The sequence below is a fragment of the Natrix helvetica genome, assembly GCF_964273705.1.
Source record: "Natrix helvetica genome assembly, chromosome: 1".
Taxonomy (NCBI): Eukaryota; Metazoa; Chordata; class Lepidosauria; order Squamata; family Natricidae; genus Natrix; species Natrix helvetica.
This window is the reverse complement of record NC_138548.1, coordinates 291387685-291410992: the sequence shown is the minus strand read 5'-3', so window position 1 is coordinate 291410992 and position 23308 is coordinate 291387685. Positions and strand designations below refer to the sequence as shown.

Here is a 23308-nt window from a genome sequence, read left to right as displayed (position 1 = left end):
CCCTCAGTAGAGCACTGTTAATACTCCTTGAAAACATTTAGGTCTTGCCCTGTCCTCAAACAATTTCCAGCATCCTTCGTCATCAACTTTGCTATTTAGGGCTTCATTCACTGATATTGGGATGACCACAGGTTCCCACCTGGGGTGGATTTCTGCTGGAGTTACTGCCGTTTCGGTGCACACGTGGTTTGCACGCACATCTGACGCATGTGTGTGCATGCGCAGGACATTAAAAATGTCAAAAAAAACATGCTGTGATGACCAGGGAACTGGTTTGGGGGCTTGGTGAGCCTGCCGTCCCTACTGGTTGCAACTTTCACTACCAGTTCACCTGAACCGGTGCGAACCGGTAGCAACCCACTTCTGGTACAAATGGTATAAATATTCTGTTGCAGCCTTCAGTTTAACCATGTTAACATTTGTATTGCCTTGTTAACATTTTGTGTTGCCTTATCATGCTTGTATTACCTGCTCCCTCTTTCTCTACACATGTTGGCCATTTGCCCAGCCTCTAAGAAGCAATAAAATTACGGGACATGGAAAATATTCTATCTTTGATCATAGAGCCAGTGTATAACAATTGTGGACACCAAGTCCATCTTGACCATTTTCTCCATTATTTCTTGGGAGGAAAAAAAAATGAATATTTTCTTCACTAGGATTGAAATTAGTTCATATTTTCTCTGTCACATTTTTGCTTTCTTGTGCTTTAAAAAACCCCAAAGGCAGTGCACTGTGCTTTCTTAAATGAAGTTTTGTTTGTTTTATTGCCATTGGTTTCCTGAGGAATGTCTCCTGTGGGATGTACTAGGTTGAAATGAACTGTTGTTTTCAAGTGTTTGTTTCTTTAGGACAATGAGGCCATAATAGTCTTACAACATTAAATACCTTTGCAATTCTCTAAGAATTCTGGGTTCTTTAACAGGCCAATCCAGCTGCCTCATCCAGATAGCATTATCATTTTCCAGGTATATAAACTTCTAAAATCCAGCAAATCCCTTTTGGTCCCCCCCCCCCAATAAAAATCAACATGAAAGGAAAAGCTGTCATGGCTAACCAATATTTTGTAATTAGTAGCAGTCCCCAATCTTTCCAGTCTGGAATGTCTCAAATGTTATGGTGAACCAAAAAAAAAAAAAGGACAAACCATTTGCGAGAAGGCAGATCGCTGAACCTGCTTCTCAGCATCTCCAATGTAGCCCTGAGTGCTACGTTCATCATCTTTCAGAGAACTCCTAGTGATACATAATTAAAGCGTACTTTTTGTGGGGGTGGTGCTGGTGATAATTTTGTCAATGCTGTCTCGAGACATTTGAAGAGGCCTTATGATTTTGGCTATGCTGTTAGAGAGCCATTCATTGATGCTCCAAAATTGGAAGTTTTAAAGAAGAGATTAGACAATTATTTATTTGAAATAGCATAACATTTCCTGCTTCAGCAGGGGTTTGGACTAGAAGACCTCCAAGGTTCCTTCCAACTCTGTTATTCTGTTATCTGTTATTCTGTTATCCATTCTATTACCTGTTATCCTGTTATTCCCCACTTCCACTGTGACCACATCATTGTTCAGGCTGTCTCTCTCACAGTAATGCCCAAGCTGCACACAGAGAACCTTGCCAAATACAGTTATCCAGAGGCAGATGCATGCATGATCAAACTGACTTTTGAGGCCCCAACATACTAGATTAAAACCCCTCACCCTCCTCTGGCATGAGTGAATTTCTAGCCCATCAGGAGATACGGTCTTAGGAATGAAACCTACAACCCTGTTCTCAAACTTTCTGCAATCTTAGATCACTAAATAAATGTTCAGTAAGTGTAAGAATGACCCAGTTAAATAAGCCTTCCAGTCATCTGTAAGAACATGGGAGTACAGGTCTCTCAGCAAATAAGACAAGGAACGTTGGATATGCTTTCTCATCATCTCCATTTTAAAGGCCTTTTAAATTCCAAAATTCATTCTGCACTGAATATTTATTTACCAGTTGAATTATGTTATGTATCCCATGCCATAATAAAAAAAACTCTTATTACCAATTTAGACTTAGTACTAAATTAGTACTACTAAGTACTATGTACATTTAGTACTATGGCATAGAGATGAGTGAATTGCAGTGCAATTGAGTCCTATTTTTAAATACTGATTGTTCTGATCCAGGTCGCCTAGGCAGAGGCAGGCTTCCATAGACTCCTTTATTGCTCTGCTAATTCCACAACAAATGGGCAAAGCTCTACCCCAACTTCCCCAAAGGAAGCCACCCTCACAAACAAAGCCAATAATCACCAGAGCCAAATCGCAAAGGCAGAGCCCTTAAACCAGCTATTTTTGGGTGTGTAAGCCATACATAAAATTCCAGGTCCATAGGGCAAGGGCAAGAGTTCCCCAAGCAAGAGCTGAATTCCACAGGCAGAAACATGAATCAAGGTAGAGTTTTTGCAAGACCGGGGAAGGGCGTGCCAAAGCAAAACAATTGTTCCTGACAAAGGCAACCTCCCCCAGCTTCTCCTTAAGTCAGGGGTGTCCAAACTTGGGAACTTTAAGACTTGTGGACTTCAACTCCCAGAATTCCCCAGCCAGCATGGCTGGCTGGGGAATTCTGGGAGTTGAAGTCCACAAGTCTTAAAGTTCCCAAGTTTGGACACCCCTGACTTAAGTCAACCCAATCCTGGTATTCCTTCTGAGGAGGAACAGGGAGACTTTCTCCTGAGCAGCCTCTCAGTGTTCTGACCTAGGCTTCCCCAAAAAGTACTGTTAGATACTAGCTTCACTTATGGTGGTTTTCACCAAGGTCTTCTCTTCCGGCGGGAACAGAGGTTTAATCCTATTGGTCAAATGGTCTGACAGCTCCCTATAAAAGGGCTGCTGTCAGACTCAGCCTTCGCTGGATTGTTCTCACTTGTGGTGTTATAATAAAGAGTTGTTGTTACCATTAAGCCTGTGTGTGCCTGTCCATTACCCGATCTAACGAAGCAGCTTCCTGTTCCTAACAAAACCCCTTTCATTAAACAAATGTGAATTCCTTTCATTCACCTTCAGCAAAGGCCTGGTAAACAGTCTTTCAGAGGTGAAGTTATGACCACAGACTTTATCTAGCTTGGAAAGCTGCCATGTCAATATTTTCCAAATGCAATGCTGTGCAAGGAAAGACTTGGCACAGAGTCTCTAAAATTCATGGACAGATCTTCACACTCCTGAAACAAACTAATGAACAAACGAATTCTTTCCTGCCAAGGCCACTCCCTTTTTGCTCCTCTTTTATTTCCTATGGGAGGGGCCATTCACCATCCACCTGCGGCTTTATTCCCAAATCGACCCTGATTTCTCAGCTGTTTTTTTCTTCTGGCAGCTCTGCACATGCACATACTGGGAACAGGCTTCAGCTGTTCCTCTGCCTCACTGCTGTGTAGCTCTGAAGGCAGCTGAGAACTGCCAGAAAGCCTTGGCCCCACCTCTGCCTCTGACACGGAGGCCTCTTCCGAGCCTTCCCCTGCCTCCAGGACTGGCCCATGTTCCTCCCCAACCTCCTCACTATCCAACTCTGCTGCCAGCTCTGCTGGCTACTGGCAGGCCACAATACTCAGACCTTTTTTGACCTTGCCTCCTCTCTACGCATTGTGCCCTCGGATCAAGTGGAGGAGGCTGCTTTCCTCATCGGAGGGGATCTGCTGCCTCTCAACACCACTGCCTGTCTGTCGCCAATCCTCCCCTGTGTCTGTGAGGGCAAGCAACTTCCCTCCCCCAATGCCTGGGGGGTGGCTAGGACAGCATCATCTTCAACCCCTGACCTCTTCCAACATTCCAGAGGAGACGTGCCATCCCTTTCGGACAGTCCCAGTTCCAACTCCTCCTTCCTACAAACCGGGATCTGATGGGGCCATGACACTGATTGTCTTATTTCCAATTTATACTTTTCTTCTGGGATTACCTACACAAGGTCACATTCTCACTTAACATGCCACTTATGGATTCATAATCAGTAACTGCACTTGAAACCTGTTCACTAATGTCAGTTCCTGAATTTTAATACTCTTTGCTGCTTGCATTGTTCTTTGCACCTACACAACTCTATGAACTACACTACTTTTCAGCCACTGATCCAATTACTGTCACCATTTTAGCAGCCTTTACCTTACCTTTGCCACATAAGGCAGAGTTCTCAATCTTGCAGCATCACAGCATCGTCACGTGACGTATTGGGATTTTTCTCCCCATTCGCTAAACTAGGCAGGGCCAGGGGCAGCATGTGATGCATCCAGCCCGTAGGCCATGAGTTTGACACCCCTGATCTAAGGACACAAAAAGTGTTTTGTGACAATTGTATACATATATTTATTTCAACCAAATTCTTGATACCACCTTTCTGTCATTTTTCCTCATTTTTGTAAACCTTATTTTATCTTTTTCTGTACTCTTTTTCCCACCCTTTGCCTCCCCATTCCTTCTCTTGTCACCTACTATCCCCCGTGCTCTGCTTTTTTCCATTTTCTTCTCTTTCCTTTTCTTCAATTCCCTTTCTCAGTTACCACCTCTTTCCCCCCCCAAGCCCACCACTTAACCAGAATGCCTGCTAATCTCCCATTCTATCTCATTGTTCTCTAATGGCACCTTCACTTTTGAGGGCCTTGAGAACACATTGATGTTGTAACCAGGTTAAGGAAAAGATTGCAACCAATAAATTTTTGGAATTTCTCCAGAAATAATAGAATAGAATAGAATAACAGAGTTGGAAGGGGACCTTGGAGGTCTTCTAGTCCACCCCCTGCTTAGGTAGGAAACCCTACACCACTTCAGACAAAAGATTATCCAACATCTTCTTTAAAACTTCCAGTGTTGGAGCATTCACATAATGCTGAAATTGGACCATACCCTTAAATTGTACAAAAAAAATTTTCAAATTTCAAATTTTTAATTTGTTAGCCGCTCCCTCTCTGCAAGGGACTCGGGGCGGCGTACAATAAAAATATACATACATACATATAGACATACAGGTACACACATATACATACATATACATACATGCATACATGGAGGAGGTAGTAATCAAACATATATCACATTAATAATAGTAATAAAAAATTAAAATTAGCCATTAAAATATCCCTTGATAAAATACAATTTAAAAAGGACTGTCAGGAGAAGGATAAAACTACGGTTGAGCCAGGCCAGATAATTGAAAGAGGTGGGTCTTAAGCTTTACACGGAAGGAGCGGAGATCGGAAGTAATCCTGATGTCAAGGGGGAGGTCATTCCACAGGGCTGGGCCCATCACAGAGAAGGCCCTGCTCCTGGGTGTCGCCCCCTGACACTGTTTAGCGGACGGCACCCGGAGAAGTCCCTCTCTGTGTGAGCGGATTGGTCATAGGGATGTATGGGGCAGGATGCGATCCCGCAAGTAACTAGGTCCTATGCCATGGAGCGCTTTAAAGATCGTAATCAAAACCTTGAAACGCACCCGATAGACCACAGGAAGCCAGTGCAGCTCGCGCAGGAGAGGTGTTACATGGGAGAACCTAGTCCTCCCCATAATTACCAGCGTGGCCGCATTCTGAACCAACTGTAGTCTCCGAGTGCATCTCAAGGGAAGCCCCATGTAGAGAGCATTGCAGTAGTCCAGGCGAGACGTCACTAGCGCATGGGTGACTGTGCGCAAGGCATCCTGGTCCAATAAGGGGCGCAATTGGCGCACCAGGCGGACCTGGTGGAACGCTCCCCTTGCCACGGCTGTTACATGGTCATCCATGGACAGCCGGGCATCTAGGAGGATGCCCAAATTGCGCGCCCGTTCCATGGGGCCAGTTGCTCGCCCCCGATGGCCAGAGATGGAAGCAACTGGTTGAACCGGGGGGGGGGGGCTGGAAGCCACAGCCACTCCGTCTTGGAGGGGTTGAGTTTAAGTCGGTTGTCATCCATCCAGACCCGTACGGCTTCCAAGCACCGGGACATCATTTCGACGGCCTCGTTGGGGTGGTTCGGTGTGGAGATGTACAGCTGAGTGTCATCAGCATACAGATGGTATCCCACCCCAAAGCCATGGATGATCTCACCCAGCAGTTTCATGTATGTGTTGAACAGGAGTGGCAAGAGAACCGACCCCTGTGGCACCCCGCAAGTGAGGGGGCTCAGGGTCGATCTCTGCTCCCCTGCCAACACACGTTGCGTCCGGCCGGAGAGGTAGAAGCCGAACCACCGTAAAACGGTGCCCCTGACTCCCAACCCCCATAGCCGGCGCAACAGGATACCATGGTCGATGGTATCGAAAGCCGCCGAGAGATCTAATAGGACCAGGATAGAGAAACAACCCCTATCTCTGGCCCTCCAGAGATCATCAACCAACGCGACCAAGGCCGCCTCCGTGCTGTGCCCGGGTCGGAAGCCGGACTGGCGCGGGTCTAGATAATCATTTTCCTCCAAGTGACGTGGAAACTGTTGGGCCACCACACTCTCTACAACCTTCGCTAAAAAGGGAAGGTTGGAGACTGGACGATAATTAGCTAGCTCCGTTGGGTCTAGGGAAGGCTTCTTGAGTAGGGGTCTCACAACCGCCTCTTTCAAGGCGGCTGGCAGAGACCCCTCACCCAACGAAGCGTTCACCAGGCCCAGGAGCCAGTCGCGTGTAACCTCCCAGGATGCCAGTACAAGCCAGGAGGGGCACGGGTCCAATAAACATGTGGTAGGTCGCAGACGTCCACGTAACTTGTCCAAATCCTCGATGGCAACCGAGTCAAACTCCTCCCAGAATGGTCTCTCAAGACTCGCCACGGGCGTCTCCACTGGACCACTGAAAGGGACCCATCCCCTCCGGATTTGAGCGACTTTGTCCTGCAGATATTTCCCAAACTCCTCTGCTCTGCCCTGTAAAGGGGCTTCCCGCGGCCTCTGAGACAAGAGGGAGCGGGTCACCCGGAACAGGGCAGCAGGGCGGTTATCTGCAGACGCAATAAGAGCTGCACAATGTTGACGTTTGGCCGCTCTTAATGCCACAAGGTACGTCCTTAAGTAGGTTCGTGCCTGTGCTCGGTCAAATTCGGAGCGGGAGGATCTCCAACGACTCTCTAGGCATCTCTTGTGGCGTTTTATCACCCTTAGCTCCTCGGTAAACCAAGGAGCCAGGGTGGTTCGTTGCCGCAGGACAGGCCGCAAAGGCGCCACCCGGTCAAGGGCCCCGGCAGTCGCACTATTCCATGCGGCTACCAGGTCCTCCACCCGGGGGCGGGTCGGGTCTACAGGAGGTGGCCCAAGCTCCGTCTGGAACTTATCTGGTTCCATCAGGCGCTTGGGGCGGAACCATGCAGTACAAACTGCATCTAAGAAACAAAAGCAAGATCAACTTTTCCTTCATAGGATTTTTTGTGATTCTGAGCTTTCACTATCTCATATCAATATTAGCTATGGGCAGATTGCTATACATTTATTCTTTTTTGAGAATACTTTCAAGCTATGTATCTATTCTCTTGCAATATATATGAAGAGACTGACAACAAAAGAAACTCCTGAATCTTTCTTTGTGATACAACTGCTGGCATAAAACAATAGGACTTTATCCCACTCCCTTCGTCAAATTAGTCACCTAACCATTTGTAGTTAGTTTGGTTCCTCAATCTGCATATGCTAAAGTTAAAAACACCTCTTTGTCTATCTGATATCTACCCGGACACAACCACGCAACAATATAGAAGTGGTTTGTCATTGTCATCTTTCAAAGAGTCCACAGAATTCTAAGGTAGAGTTCTGGCTTCCCCTGGTGGTCTTTATCCAAGTTTTAACAGGTATGGTTCTGCTTAACTTCTGGACCAAACAAGGTCAGTCAGGTGCTGCCACCTGCTGAAACCTTTGTGTCATAAAGAGCCTACTATAAACAATGGGAAGCAGAATATTGCAATTTAATATGGAAACGTTGAATATCTTGTGAATTATTAGTTTGTTCCAGCTCATGCACCTAAAACTAGAATCCCCATTCCTTTTGGGGAAAATGATTTATCTGGCAGGATGGTTGAGGACATCAAAGGATGGCTGTTTGTAATTAGAACATAGAATAATAGGGTTGGAAGGGATTTGGAGATCTTCTAGCCCAAGGGTGTCCAAACTTGGGAACTTTAAGACTTGTGGACTTCAACTCCCAGAATTCCCCAGCCAGCATGGCTGGCTGGGGAATTCTGGGAGTTGAAGTCCACAAGTCTTAAAGTTCCCAAGTTTGGACACCCCTGTTCTAGCCCAACTCTCTGCCCATGACAGGAGATCCTATAGTATACCCTTACTAGGACCTATACTATTCTGGACAAATGGCTGCCCAGTCTCTTCTTGAAAACCTCCAGTCATGGAGCTCCCACAACTTCTAGAGGCAAGCTGTACCACTGATTAACTGTTTTTACTGTCAGTAAATCACTTAATTTTAGGTTGGATCTCTCTTTAATGATCTTCCACCTTGTTACTTCTTGTCCAGTTCTCAGGATGCTATGGAGAATTAGTTAATTCCTTTTCTCTCTGATAGCTCTGGAAGATTGCTACCATATCACCCGTAGTCCTCCTCTTTGTTAGACTAGAAATACCTAGCTCCCTCAATTATTCATCATATGGTTTAGCCTCCCAGACCCCTTGTCATTTTTGTTGTTGTTCTCTGCAGTCTATCTAGGGTCTCAACACCTTTTCTATATTATGGTGACCAGAATTGGATGCAGTATTCCAAGTGTGGTCTCATCAGTGCAGTATAAAGTGGTACTATCGCTTCCCGGAGTCTTGAAATTATCCCTCTGATGATGCATCCTAAGATTGTAATAACTTTTTTTTGGCAGCTGCAGCACATGGCTGACACAAACTTATGTAGTAGTCTTCTAAGACCACCTATTCTATATCTGTGCATTTGGTTTTTCTGGCCTATGTGTAGGATCTTACTTTTCTAACCAATGAATTGCTTTTTGTGGGATAGCAACCAGGGTTCAAATCTGTCAAGTTTCTTCTGAATCTTTAGTCTATCATCTAAAGGATTGGCAATTCTTGCCAGCTTGGTGTCATCCTCAAGGGGTGGCATGATAGTAGTGTTCCTTTGTTTGCCACAAAGAAGAAGGAGTCAAGCAATTCTCCAAAGCACCTGAGGGCAGAACAAGAAGCCATGGATGGAAACAAATCAAGGAGAGGAGCAACCTAGAACGAAGAAAAAAAATCCAGGCAGTTAGAAGAATTAATCAGTGGAACAATTTGCCCCTAGAGGTATGAATGCTCCAACACTGGCAGTTTTAAAGAAGAGATTGGACAACCATTTGTCTGAAATGATATAGGGTTGCCTGCCTAAGCAGGGAGTTGGACTAGAAGACCTCCAGGGTCCCTTCCAACTCTGTTATTTTATTCTATCTCACTAGTGAGGACCTCTCAAACTACTGCGCCTGCCCAGTTCAGGCAGACTGATAAGCAACCCTTTAACACTTTGGTTTCAAGCTATCAAAACACTTTTAACTGAACACTGAAAGAGATCAAGAGTGAATGTGGCTCTTTAAGGCCATTTGAAATACTAATTATGCTTGGCTTCAATTAGCAGACCTGGGCAAATTCAGTTTTTTGTACTTCCTATATAATCCTCCAAAGAAGTCTGAGGATTGCATGTTAGAAGAGTAAATGTGACAAAAAGGTCTCTATATAGCAGGAGAGCTACACCATATAATGCCTGGAAACTAGATGACGATTGATGGATACTTTAAGGGCTCTGCAATTCCTTAATGTGGTATCTGTAAATGATACTAGAGGAATGCATTACAATTGCCACAGAAAAACTGCCGAAAAAGCCTTCTCATGAGAACTGACCAGTGGTAGGTTCCAGATCCCGGTTCCAACTGGTATGGACGCTCGCAGTGTGCATGCACATGGGTGTGGCGCTCGCATGCATCATACCTGCCTGCGACACTTCCACAAGCCTTCACGATGCTCCAGCTGTTCGGCGGAGCATCGCGCAGGCGCTGTACGGGCCATGCATGTGTGCGGAAGCAGCAAAGGCTTAAAGGACAGGTAAGGAGCTCAGGAGGGCGGATGGGCCCTCCAAAGCACCGTACCGGAACAGTACCTGGTGCTCCGTGCAGGCTCCGGCACGCCCGTACTGGGGCGTACCACTTGCAACCCACCACTGGAACTGACCCATGACTTCAAACTGTTTTACAAGGATGTTTAGACATCAGGGATATAGGATGTTATTGAATAGTAGAAATATATATCATTAGTTGGTCTATCCATTAGTGTCAAGGGGCTGCTACAGTTGTTTTAAAAGAATGCAGGGAACCGTTTTAAATAAATGTCTATTGATGAGAATAACATATGATTTGATCCTAAAATCTCATTCCCACAAGTATGCAAGAGCATAATGGTCTCCTAAAATGAAGCTGTGTGAAGATAGCTCCATCATGTGGTCAATGAATCACTGTATGGGCCCAGTGACTTTCACAGTCGCTTAAAGAGAAACAAAGCTTGCATGTGCCTGTCTGTGAATACTTAAATATGTACAGCAAGCTTTATGGTATTTTTACACAAGTGGCCAGTATTGCAGAATTATCTCTTGTGTGTTGACTCTGTACCTGAGGAGGGAATGAAGAGCTAGACGTGTTACCTCTATCATCTTCCCTCTCATCACTCTCTATACATATACTGGTCCCCATTTTCCCTGCTCATGCTTAAAGATTAAGGTGCTTCCATCTGCCACTGATGTCTTTCTTCACTGGATAGTAATCTACAACTGTCTTTACTTCTGCTGACCTGAAATGATAAGTTAAAATGCCTCACTCTATGCCAGCAGTTCCCAACCTTTCTGGCTTGGTGGCCTGGTTGGAGGTGGGGGGGAGAAGGGATAGGTCCCTGTGGGTGGCAGGCAGGAGCTTTGCGCAGGAGGGCAAGTGGCCAATGCTTGATGAGAAGGGAGCTTTGCGCTTGAGGGAAAATGGTTTTGCTCATGGATGCAAGCAGCCAACACTTGCATGAGGGGAACTTCACCCATGAGTACTAGGGGCCACCGCTCATGCACGGTGAGCTTCGCATGCATGGACATGCTCACTCATTGAGTGTGTGGCCCAGTTCCAAACAGGCCATGGCCTGGAGGTTAGGGACTGCTGCTCTATGCTGTCCAGGCCCTGCAGCAACCGCCCACCTCCACCCCTCAACAGAAAAGAGAAAGAAAGAAAACTGCATTAGCCTGACAATTTGTACATCTCTGTGTCCTGCAGCAAAGGAAGTGAAAAATGTTTGATCAGTTTCATCTATGCCTTTATTTGGGTTCCTCAGAGGGCTGTTGGATGAAGTGAGGCAAGAGTTTTTCCAATGGGGAAAGAGAGTCACAACCAACCAACTAACCAATCAATCAAATCAACCAAGTTGGACTTGAAAATGGATCAGATCAATTCTCCAACACTGCAGATGCTCTAGCCTAGGGCTACTTTCAAATTGGCAGATTCCTTACTGGATATTGCATGTAACAGGAAAAGCTAAATAGGGCTTATTAATGGACCTGCGTACGTTAATGTCACTTAAGAAAAAATGTAATAATATGTGAAAGAAGCTTGTGAGGCCAGAAGAATAAATCTCATTAGATGCAATAAAAGAGAAATACGTCTTCCTGAAGTGACAGTTCTGGCCCACCATAAAAATAAACAGAACTACTCTTCTCCTGACTCTGATCTAATAAAAAGGCAAACCTAGTCCAAAATGTGAACTGATGAATAGGATAAATAGCTGCTAAAAGCACTGCAAATGATTCTTTCTTAAAATTAGGATTCTTTGAATGTTAATTAATCACTTGTTATTATTATTATTATTGCAATTAGATTAGCCTATGATTCTTTAAAATGAAGATTTTTTTTTGTTTATTTTCCTTGTTAAAAATGTTATCGGGATACAGTGGCCAAAGAGGACTTCTCATAGACAAGAAGTATAAACAAATGGTTAGAAGATTATCACATACAATAGACTGCAGATTTCTTCAATGCAAGAACTTTCCAATGTGGCTTTAAGCCCCCTAGATAGAATGGACATCAGACGTATTTCTGAGAGTTGAAGTTCACACAGCTGGATGATACCCAATCTAGTTCAGGAGGGAGATGTAACCTTAGAATAGAATAGAGCTGGAAGGGATCTTGGAGGTCTTCTGCTCAAGCAGGAGAACCTAATGTCAACTCACAAAGCATCTCTAGCCTGCTCTCGAGTTGCCATAGCCAAGGGGGATGGGAAAACAAACTTGCAGCTGTGGCGAGAAAGTATGTCAGTCAAAAACAAAAGTACATTCCAGCCATATCTCTGTCGAGGCTGTCACCAGGGGTTACCCACAGTGGCTGGAAGGGAGTGATCTCTACAACCCCTGAAATTGCTTCTTGGAGAATGTGACTGATGACACACCTTAGGGGAGAGGGGGGAAAACAGGGTCAGAATTGGACCATAAATTACACAGGATCAGAGTTGGCTTCACTTGGAATGAACAGAAATGAAGCTCCTAATAAATAACTGGATTTCTTTTGAAGCTTGATTCGAGGCTCATGATTTAATCAGGGCATCGGTTGGAACCCTGACACCTATACTATTTCAATAAGTGACTGTCTAGTCTCCTCTTAAAAACCTCAGAGACTAGACAGTTACTTTACTGAAATAGTATAGGTTCTCTTGCCTGAGCAGGGGGCTGGACTAGAAGACTTCCAAGATCCCTTCCAACTCTATTCTATTCTAAGATTACATCCAGGGGTGAAATTAACTTACCTTCATTACCGGTTCACAAATGTGAGTGCACATGCCACCTCCCCGCATACTCATGACCTTCCACGCACGCGCAGCACATCAAAAATGGGATGTGATGGTGTGTGGGTGGGCGGGCGGAGCCTCCCACTACCACCACTACTGGTTCACCCGAACCAGATAGAACTGGCTGAATTACACCACTGGTTACAACTCCCTTACTAAAGCATTTGTCCCCTCAAAACCTTATGGAACAGTCTTGGCAGCTTTTATAAATGCAATGCATTTGTGGTGACTTGACGTGGAATGGAGCACTATTTCCAAAGAGAGGGGCAGCTACAAAAAATGGCATCCTACAGTCCAAACCTAGGAAGCCACCATTTCACATTTGCACAAACTGGAATTTGAAACTATGAAGATTTGAAATTTCAGTTTTCACCAAGTATACATTTCTGTTGGCCTGCTCTGGAGTCTGTGTCTCCTTGCAACATCCTTTCCAGTGGTGGGTTCCTACTGGTTCGGACCAGTTCGGCCGAACTCGTAGTGGCTTGGGTTGCTGGAACCAGCAGTGTCCCAGGGCTGCCACGCCTCCAAAACGGTTCTCCAGGTGGCATCATAGGCGCTGCCATCTTGTTTTTTGATTCTGCACATGCACAGAACAAGTTTTATTGCATTGCGTATGCGCACATGGCACAGCCATGAGCGAACCGGTTGTAATGACTGATGGAATCCACACCTGATCCTATTCAGCTGGGTTTCATGGCAACTCTTCAAAAGCTAAACCCTAAGAGGTTTACCTATTCTCAAAGAGATTGGAAGCTTTCATTTGACTTTAGTTTGACTCCAATTTATCATAATATCTAATTTATCAAATTATTGACATCGCTAATCTGAAGCATCTTCCAAATATTGAGATACAGTATGATGTAGAATTTAGGATGTGGACTAGGAGTCAGAAAATCCAGGTTTTCATTTATCTTGGTTCAGAAGCTCCCTGATTGACTTCGGGCTAACCACTCTCACTCAGTCCAACTTACCTCGCAGTGGTGTGTGTGTGTGTTTGTGTGTTTGTGTGTGTGAGAGAGAGAAATTCCTGAATGAATAGAATACAGATTTCATAAATAAACAAATCTACAAACTTTATCTCTCTCCATGTACCTCTGATACAATTAATTCTCTCTAGTTAATTGCACTATCATGCAGGCTTACTATCTTATTATCCTGATACAGAGGTAGGTTGCTCCCCGTTCAGCCCGGATCAGGCGAACTGGTAGTGGTGGTGGTGGTGGTGGCAGGCTCTGCCAACCCACTTGGAAGCTTCTGCATATGCGCAGAAGCGTTGCGCGCGAACCGGTAGATTAAAAAAAAAGGAAACCCATCACTGTCCTGATGCCTGTTTGGGTATTTTTCCCAAACATGCATCAGGAATCTGGAGTGGTGTGGTTGCCTAGCAGTGCAGCTGTCACCTCACAATCAGGAGGCTGTAAGTTCGATCCTAGGTAGAGGCGGATATTTCTCTCTTTGGGTATACTAAGAATTATCTGCTGAACAAAATTCCGCATTGGTGACTGAAAGGGCATCCGGCCATTAAAACACTCTGCTAATTCTATTCAGTTGCCCAGACTCCACCCCGCAAAGGATTATGGGGTTGTTAAAAGAAGAAGATGATGCATCAGAAATTTGCCTTTATGTAACTTACATTATTTCATGTCAGGCATTCTAAGATAATAACCAAATTTTGACTTCTTGTGTATAATGCAAGGGTGCCCTTGAAAGTGTGTGTGTGTGTGTGTGTGTGTGTGTGTGTGTGTAAAAAGTGACTTGAGCACCATATCCAATCCTCAGTCCCTGTTTGCATTAATATGACACATGTAATGCATGTAGAAAAGGAAAGGATTTTGGCTGAATGGTCACAGCGACCATCTTGCCTTTTTTGACCACTCTACAGTTACCCCTGATTGATTGATGTCATGCATGTTGAAGAATTATAAAATAACTTACGGAGGAATCCAAGAAGAGCAAAACAGAAGATACCTATAAATGTCTATGTCCTGCCCTAGACGATCAGGATCATGAGAATTATATGAGAGATTCTTGTAAATAAGCATTTCCCCTTAAACTGACAACTCCATAATGGAGTCCTCATGTTCAGCTTGAGTTTGGAAAGGTGAAGATTGTTAAAGTTGGTTCAATAGCCTAGTATAGTTATTTCTAGGAACTGACAACTCCTATCTTTTGGTATGTCTAATAAATAGATTATTGTCAGCCTCTTCCTTTGAGTATGCCTGCGTTTTACAGAAGCTTTGTGAGGCAACAAATATAATGCAGACAATGCCCCTGTGCTAAAGGTAATTAAACAGAACAAATCTGACAATAGGTGGCACTGGATAGCCTTTTATTGCAGTGTTTTGCTAGAGATTTCCAAAACTGAAAGGTTCCTTTCAGAATACTAATCAAACTGAAAACCTCCTTGGAAGCATTTGGAACCGAAAAGTTGTTGGAGATAAATGAGTTAACACTTAGAACAGCTCCAAATCCTCCCTCCTCGGGCAATTATTTTTCTTTTCATAAAGGAGCATGCATTATATTTTAATATGTAAGGAAATGTGTTGCCGTTTCTTATTCTAAGTGAGTGGGTTTGTTATAAATCAAGATGATTGTAAGATGGCCAACATGGAGGGTTGGTTCCCCACGGCCTTTTGCCTGGCTGCAATAGCCCTCTGCAGTTCAGATCTTTGATAGACAACTATTCCTTGGCAGAGAAAGATTTGGCTGAGTCTCAGAAGGAAAAGAGTAAATAACAGAGAGTAATGAGGGAGATTCAAAAAGAAGAAAGGCATATCAGAAAAAAACAATACTGTAGAGGGAATTGCCGACTTTTGTTTGCTTTATACTTTCCATATTTGAGTAAATGTGACTCTTGACAAAGAAAAGATTTTCATCCTTGGCTAGTTTGAGTGCAGTTTTGATTGCTCTTCTTATTGTAACTATTCCCCTGGTGAAGAGATTTTTCTTTGAAATATATCAGAATTGAGACTTTGGGATAAACATATGAAAGAGCCCCAATATGGTGTCTGTCATATAAAAACATCTAACACTTAGAATTACATCTTTTAAATGTTTTTATGAAATTCAACTATAAACTGCTTGAAGTTGTGGGAAACGACGGCATAGAAAAATGTTTTAAATAAACAACAGCAGATCTATCTGAACTGAGACAAAATAGCAGAATCGCATGCCAGATTTTGTTGGCAAGATAATGTTTAGATGATGAACCCATACGGTAATAGAATTTCAGAGATGTAAGGGATCAGGCAGCCCAATTATCTGCTCACTGAACAAATAAATCAGCCTCCACAGATGTCTGTCTAGCCTTTATATAACTTAAAAGGAAGCCCATCACTTCTCTAAATGATTGATCCTAATGTCAAATTGCTCCTATTTTTAGGAATGAATCTGGATACTGGAAAGCCATAAATATTATACACTGTATTTACCCTAAGAGTAGCATATAAACGTCAATTAAATCTAGGCGTTTATATGGATATCAGTTGGTAACAGTTAGTAACCAACCTTCTTGAAAGGACCACATTAAACTGGTCCCTGAGAAGTATCGTAAGTGCCATGGAGCCTTTCTCTGAATTTGGAAGGGAATCTCAGATCTTGGAGCTGAAGACTCCTCTTCTGAATCTTCAGTACACTTCAGTGCAGAACTTTCTGACTGTAGAAAAGCTCCAAAGATGGCGGACAGAATGAACCTGAGGAGTCACTCAGTATAAAGGCCTTCAGATCCTTTTCATGGGTGTCAAACTGGCGGCCCGTGGGCTGGCTGTGTCACGCTCAGGCCACACCCACCCCAGCTCCCCAAAGGCAAAAAGTTGTGACACATCACGTGACACGATTGAGTTTGACACCTGTGCTTTAGATCAACATTATAAGAACAAATACGAATTCAAACAATAAATTAGGAAAGACAATGAACCCTGCGTCTTCTTATTACTGCCCCATTGCTGACGGGGCATTTGGTATCAGCAAAGCATTCTATTGTCAGACGCTCTTAGTAAAAATACATTGTTTTAAAAAACACTTCAAGCTTTAAAAATAGCATTTTTTCTACATCCTTACTCCCTCTTCTGCTCTCTTTTAAAAGCTCTCAGTCATATTTTGTTTTTAATCTCAAACTATCCAGAAGAGACCCATAGAGTCGGAGAATACACATGAGCAAAATGTGAAAGAGCATAGGTTTTCTGTCCCCAATATAAATTATCCCAACATGAATGATAAAGAATTATAATATGAAATAGCACTTGGACATATTTTCACCAGTTGGGCTCCTTTTCAGGGCTTTTAACTGAAATACACAAAACACAATATTTTGTTAGTGAGAACAATGAGTCTATTAAATATTCAAAATTCTCATTTTTTAGTTTAATGTATCTTACAGGATGTTTTGACAATGTGCAAGTGGTTCTAGAACAGGGGTGTTAAGTTGACACCCTGCGGGTTGGATGTACCGTGTGCAGGCCATGCCCATCCCAGCTCTGTGAAGGGGGAGAACGTTGTGAGATGTCCCATGACGGCAATGTGATGCTGTGAGTTTGACATCCGTGTTCTAGAGGATCTAAATGAAAGAAATGTTTCCAGGATATGCATTGTTCTTACTTCAGAAAAGTAAAAAACATAGGAAGAGCTTATACTGTCATGGATATGTAAGTGAAAGCAATGGTTCTTCTTCCTCTTTGCTTTACCCAAACCCATCCTTCTTTTCCCACCTTATTCCTTTTCTCCTTGTACTCCTGGTTTTCAAAATCTCTGTTATTTGAACTATAGTTGACATGCAAGGCATTCATGCCCTTTGTAGATTAGGTCAAAGAAAAAGAAATGTCTGAATAGTTGATGGCATTAGAAGTGAATTATCAGGAATATTCTGATAGTATGGTTGTCAGAGAATAGAGCCCCAGGATTAATTTAATATTGGAGAGAGAAAATTCTGCAGTCTCCAGTGAAACCAGTATTTCTTCCTTCTACCCATGCATTTCTTCTTGCTTAGGAATGATCTTAACAAAATGGTAGGATGTAGATGAAAGATTTTTCCCCCACAGAGTTTGGATATTGAGAAATTCTTCTTCATCTTCTTCCATATGTGTGCATAAAGGCAGAGTCAACTGCCTTTACACGAAACGTCATTCAACAGTGAAACATAAAAACTTCCAATCCATCTTTGCTTGATCATCCACATACTTTCAGTGTCATGGAAAACCTGCTGGCTTAAGAGAAGACACAATAGATAACAGTATGGGGTGCAGAGTGCTGCTCTATGTTCTGTTCCCTTGCTGTTGACCGCTCGAACATCGGGGTCCACACGTTCCTCTTGGGTAGAACTTTGGCCAACCAAAGATTTTGACAGATGGGCAGGATAGTAGAATTTGAGGTATCGCATGGTGGGTTCTGATTCCTAGAAGGGAGAAACAAAACCCAATTACGGATATGTGACTGAAGGTAATTCTCAATAATTTTCACATTTTGTTTTAATGGTTCCATTTTCCAGAGACTCTTCCTAGATCATATGTTTATTAATAAGAGGTGCAATACAGGCATTCTGAACTATAATTTAGCATCTCTTTACAGCTTTAGTTCTGTTTTATCTCACTTATACTTTATATATGCTAATGAGTCCCACATTAACATCCAGTTATTATTTTTTTCCCATTTAAACATTCATACCAGGAAATATTCTTTTCATCCTGGCTTATACATGGAATAGAAAATCACCTCTTGGGAATTTATTTTTGACCCCTGATGTCTTCCAAATTTCTGTGTTTATGAGACAATATTACACTATTGTCATCATCATCATCAACATCATTATCACCAACCAATTACTTATTCTATATACAGTAGATTTGCTTTAATTTCATATAATTTTGTGATTGTCTAGGAATTGATATTCACCAATCAATGTAATTAACAAATGAATTGAAAGAAATGCCAACATTTTTTTTTGCCCTACACCTGTCACTATGTATGCTTTTGGTGACATGAGCCTCTGCTATACTGCTAAAAGCTGTGTAAATGTGTTGAACGAATGAATAGCTCTCTCTATGATAGAAATTATTCCACGCTATGAGGCTGCCTGAATTGTTTTCAAATATCACTTTTGGATTACCCTCTTAAATAAAAAAGTTAATCATAATTTAATAAAGCATTTCACTTACAAACTTTCTCAAGTGAAGCAGAATTTATGGAACTTTTAAATCAGAGTTAGGGAGAAGAGACAAACAGTTCTCTCTAGGACAGGGATAGCTAACCTTTTCCGGACCAAGTGCCCAAAGCACGCCTGAACCCCCAAAATGCAATGCACACGTGGCCCCTGCACATACACCCCACCCCCTGCGCATGCGTGCGTGGCCCAAAGACCAGCTGGCCAGCGGGAGGCATCCACAAGCGTGACAGAGCTAAAATGGGGTGACAGCTCGTGTACCCAGAGAGAGGGCGCTATGTACCACCACTGGCATGCATGCTATAGGTTCACCATCATGGCTCTAGGAGGACCAATTTCATATATCTCTATCTATTGGGTCAAGTAGCAAACAAACAAGCTTCAGAGTTTATAATAGCAATCTGGTATAAAAAAGAGGAATGGCTTATGAAAAATGGAACTGCTCCACAGATGCTATGCACCAGTTGTGATTTGTAGCAAATCCAGAAAAGCCCCAAATCATAGAGGAAATAAAACAAGAACAAAAAGCAGAAAAGTAAAAATTCATTTTTTTAAAGTTCAAATTTGAAACTACTTTTTGTTATGGATGGCCCATTAAAAATAAATAAATATAAACAAATTCCATCTCTGCCTGAGGGAACTACTCAGAATACACAGAATAAAAAAAAACCTGATGACTATTATCCATTTTTAATAATGGGTTATTTGCAAAAGAGTCACACCGCTCAAGTGTGTTTATTGCTAGACCTGCTTAGAGACATAAAAGGAAACAACTATAAATCAATCTGATGAAATAGTTCAATCTGTAATCAGAGCCACATATTAGCTGTTTTTTTGTTTGCCAAAAAAAAAAATTAAAGATTTCTTTAAATGAAAACTTATTTCACTGAAATTTCATGTTCTCACAAAATACTTTTCTTCCTTTTCACCCACTTTTTCTAAGGAAACGATTAAAGGCAAAAATGTTCTTTTGCTTAAAAGCAACAGGAGATACTATCTAGCAGTTGATCTCTGGAACGGAGATTTTGCAATCAGTTTCAATTTTATGCCTTAGAATTTTTTCAAAAACCACGGAGCAAAGGAGAGCAATGAAGAATTGAAATGAATCATAAATATGTATCTTTAGTTGAGTTTTAACTAACTCACTTTCTGGGTAGTATTCAATTGGAAAAAATTATATCTGTATTCTCTGAATGTTTCAAAAGCATTCAAGCATGCTCATTTCTATATTTTCATTTCAGAGATACTTGCACAGAAGGAATTTGTGAATTTAACATCTTTATAAGGTACCTGTGCATATGAGTGCCATGATTTGCACAGACTACATGTCGGAAACTATACAGTTGCGCTGATTCACATTGATATATTTTACCATAAATCTTGCTTCTTTATAATCCGAGAATCCCCCTCCCACGGCACCTCCAAATATCTCCAACAGATACTCTGAGATTAGGTGGAGAACCCTGCTTATATTTCCACTAGTATGTTTGGCTCACACTGTGGTAGCCAGCAGTAGGATCTTATCATTAACTTATGGAAATTTCTCCCCAAGCCTGCTTGCCTGACTCCTCACTGTCTTTTTCCAGAAAAGAACTGAAGACTTTTTCAACCTGTTAATGAGATGAAAGTAACTACTGCAGGCCCAGGCAGTCTTTAAGTTTTCCTATTACTTATTTCATATTCCCTGCTTAAAATGAACTTAACATTTCTGTTTATTGTTTTTAAGCATGCTGGTTTAATTTCAGACCCCCCTCCTCCCCTTTCTGGTTAAAGTACTTTGGCTCCTTTGGGAAATACTTAAGTAAGCCTCAACAGTCTATCTCTGCCTTTATTAAGTCATCAATATAACCCATTAAACATGACTGATGATGCTAATGACAGAACTCTTTCCATCTTCAGAATGAGAAGCTCTTCCCTACTAAAACTAATGTTAAGACGTGCTTATTCACTATAGGACTTTATATCTGAGCCTCCTTCCCAGCTTTTGTGCTTTAATGTCACTGTCTTTTGACAGTAGATAGAATGTCTCTAATATTTGTTTTCCTTGGTCATGTCTCATTCTCTGAGATTTCCTGGACAGGTCTCTGCAGTTTTGGCAGAGGTTTTTCAGAAATGGTTTGCCATTGCTTCCTTCCTAGGGCTTTTCTTTTTAAGCGTACGACACATGTTAGCCAGGGATCACCGAGATGGTTGTCTGCCTCTGTGAAAGGTGTTATCTTTTACCTGAGGGATGTCTGAATGCCGGTAGGCAAATCAGGAGGTTCCTTTCTTGTCCCTACCTGGTTTATTCACTCACAGGAATTGAGCCGCCAACCTCAGCGGTGTGCAGACCCAGCGTCTTATCACATGAGCCTCCGTGGCCCCCTTCCTAAGGCTGAGAGAGAGGGAGAGAGTGACTGGACCAAGGTCACCCATCTATCTTTATATCTATATCTCTATACCTGTATCACACAGATATATCACATGAAATACTCAGCTAATGTTGAAACTGATATAGGAACAAAACAATCATACTATCCTTATGCTATTGAAGGGGCTATCCTGATATGAAGCAGAATGTTAGGATAAACTGATTAATAGGGTTGGAAAGGACCTTATAGGTCATGTAGTCCAACCCCCTCCCCCCCCCCCGCCCCACTCAAGCAGGAGACCATACACCATTTCTGACAAATGGCAGTCCAATTTCTTCTTGAAGGTCTCAGGTGATGAAGCTCCCACAACTTCCGAAGGCAAGCTGTTCCATTGGTTGATTATTCTCACTGTCAGAAAGTTCCTTCTTATTTCTAGGTTGAATTTATCCTTGGTCAGTTTCCATCCATTATTCCTTGTCTGGCCTTCAGGTGCTTTGGAAAATAGCTTGACTCCTTCCTCTGTGGCAGCCCCTCAAATATTGGAACACTGCTATCATGTCACCCTTGATCATTCTCTTCACTAGACTAACCATGCCCAGTTCCTTTAACTGTTCTTCATATGTTTTAGTCTCCAGTCCCCTAATCATCCTGGTTGCTCTCCTCTGCACTTTTTCTAGAGTCTCAACATCTTTTTTATAGTGTGGTGACCATGTGTCAATGCTCTTTCTCTTCAGGCAAATGGCTGGAATCAAAGTCAAAATAGAAGGCTATCCAAAGCTGGATGTAAACTAGACTCTTGAGAAATTCCTCCTGAATCTTGTACCTTTTGAAATATGAGGGATATTTCCCAAAAGAAAGCTAATGGTCCAGGGAACAGACCTAAGCTGGCCTCAGGAATGAGAGTTACGGGCTGGTAAAGCAGCAGGTCATGTTCAAAAGTACCACTTTTGCCCACATATGGTCTCATTTTTTATTCAAAAGTTATCACTCAGCCATTACTGCTATCCTGTTGCTTTTACATCTCTGATAATTGCAGTCAAAAGTTGCTACTGACTGTGACATTGATAAGGTGAGGTCAGGTGCTGCTTGCATAAAAATCTAGCTTTCAAGGCTGAAATGGCGGCAAATGATTTACTACATCTGCTAGGTTTTTTTTTAACAAGGGCTTCCAGAAAGTATGTCCCTCAAAAACAGCTGCTGATAGCAGTACAGACTTAACTCTGCTTTCCCCACAATGGCAGGGATTTTATTTGCATGAGATCTCGTGCAAAGCTACAACTGCCTTGTGTGAAACCAGCACAACAATTGTATCTAGCTTTTAGCAGCAAGGTGACCTCTGTTTTTTTAATTCCTGTGACACTGTCAATAAAACTGAAGCAGAACAGAAAGAGCATGTTATCAGGGTTGTGGGACGGTATGCAGTGGTGATTCTGACCTTATTTTGTTAAACCCTACCCAGGTTTTCCAGGCTCCCAGCAAATAACATCTTGATTAAATTCTGAATAACTGAATTTTCAGGTGTTGACTCAGGTTCCACCATTAGTATGAATAAGATCCAGAAGCAATTCTTAGCTTGAATTATTGGGATTCTTTGCAGAGATTGAATACAATTGTATTTTGGATTTGCTAAAAGGAGATGGCCCCCAAATGATGAGATATTCAAAAAAAACCACCACCAACAGCTAGTGAAACACTCGGAGGTGGCTTTTAAACAGCCTAGCAAGACCGCATGACTTGGGGAAAAAAGGACTGAAGAAGAACACTGATAGTCCCAAGGGTGCGTTTTCAAAAGACAACTGGGTTTTTCCTTGAAGATATTTCTCTTTTCATCCAAGAAACTTCTTCAGTCCAGAACTGAAGAAGCTTCTTGGATGAGGAGCAAAATATCTTCAAATTAAAAACCAAGAAAACCCAGTTGTCTTTTGGAAAAGCACCCTTGGGACAAACAAGACCTGGATGATTGAAACTCTCGATAGGCAAAAACACCGATACTTTTGCAATAACAACCGTAAAAGAAGTAGGAAGCAGATGTTCAACTAGAAATGT

General features: G+C 42.5%; 1 protein-coding gene across 7 annotated transcripts in view; it reads right to left on the bottom strand.

The window, feature by feature from the left end:
- Positions 1-15846: 15846 nt before the first annotated feature.
- Positions 15847-23308, bottom strand: part of HRH2 (histamine receptor H2) — a 52093-nt gene continuing 44631 nt past the window's right edge. For 4 of the 7 annotated variants that reach the window (XM_081934506.1, XM_081934507.1, XM_081934508.1 and 1 more), the window contains exon 3: positions 15847-18146. In XM_081934506.1, the coding sequence (XP_081790632.1) occupies positions 17960-18146 (187 nt within the window). In that variant the 3' untranslated portion in view covers positions 15847-17959. The remainder of the gene's footprint in view (positions 18147-23308) is intronic. The other 3 variants (XR_014173705.1, XR_014173706.1, XM_081934510.1) reach the window with 3 other exon arrangements.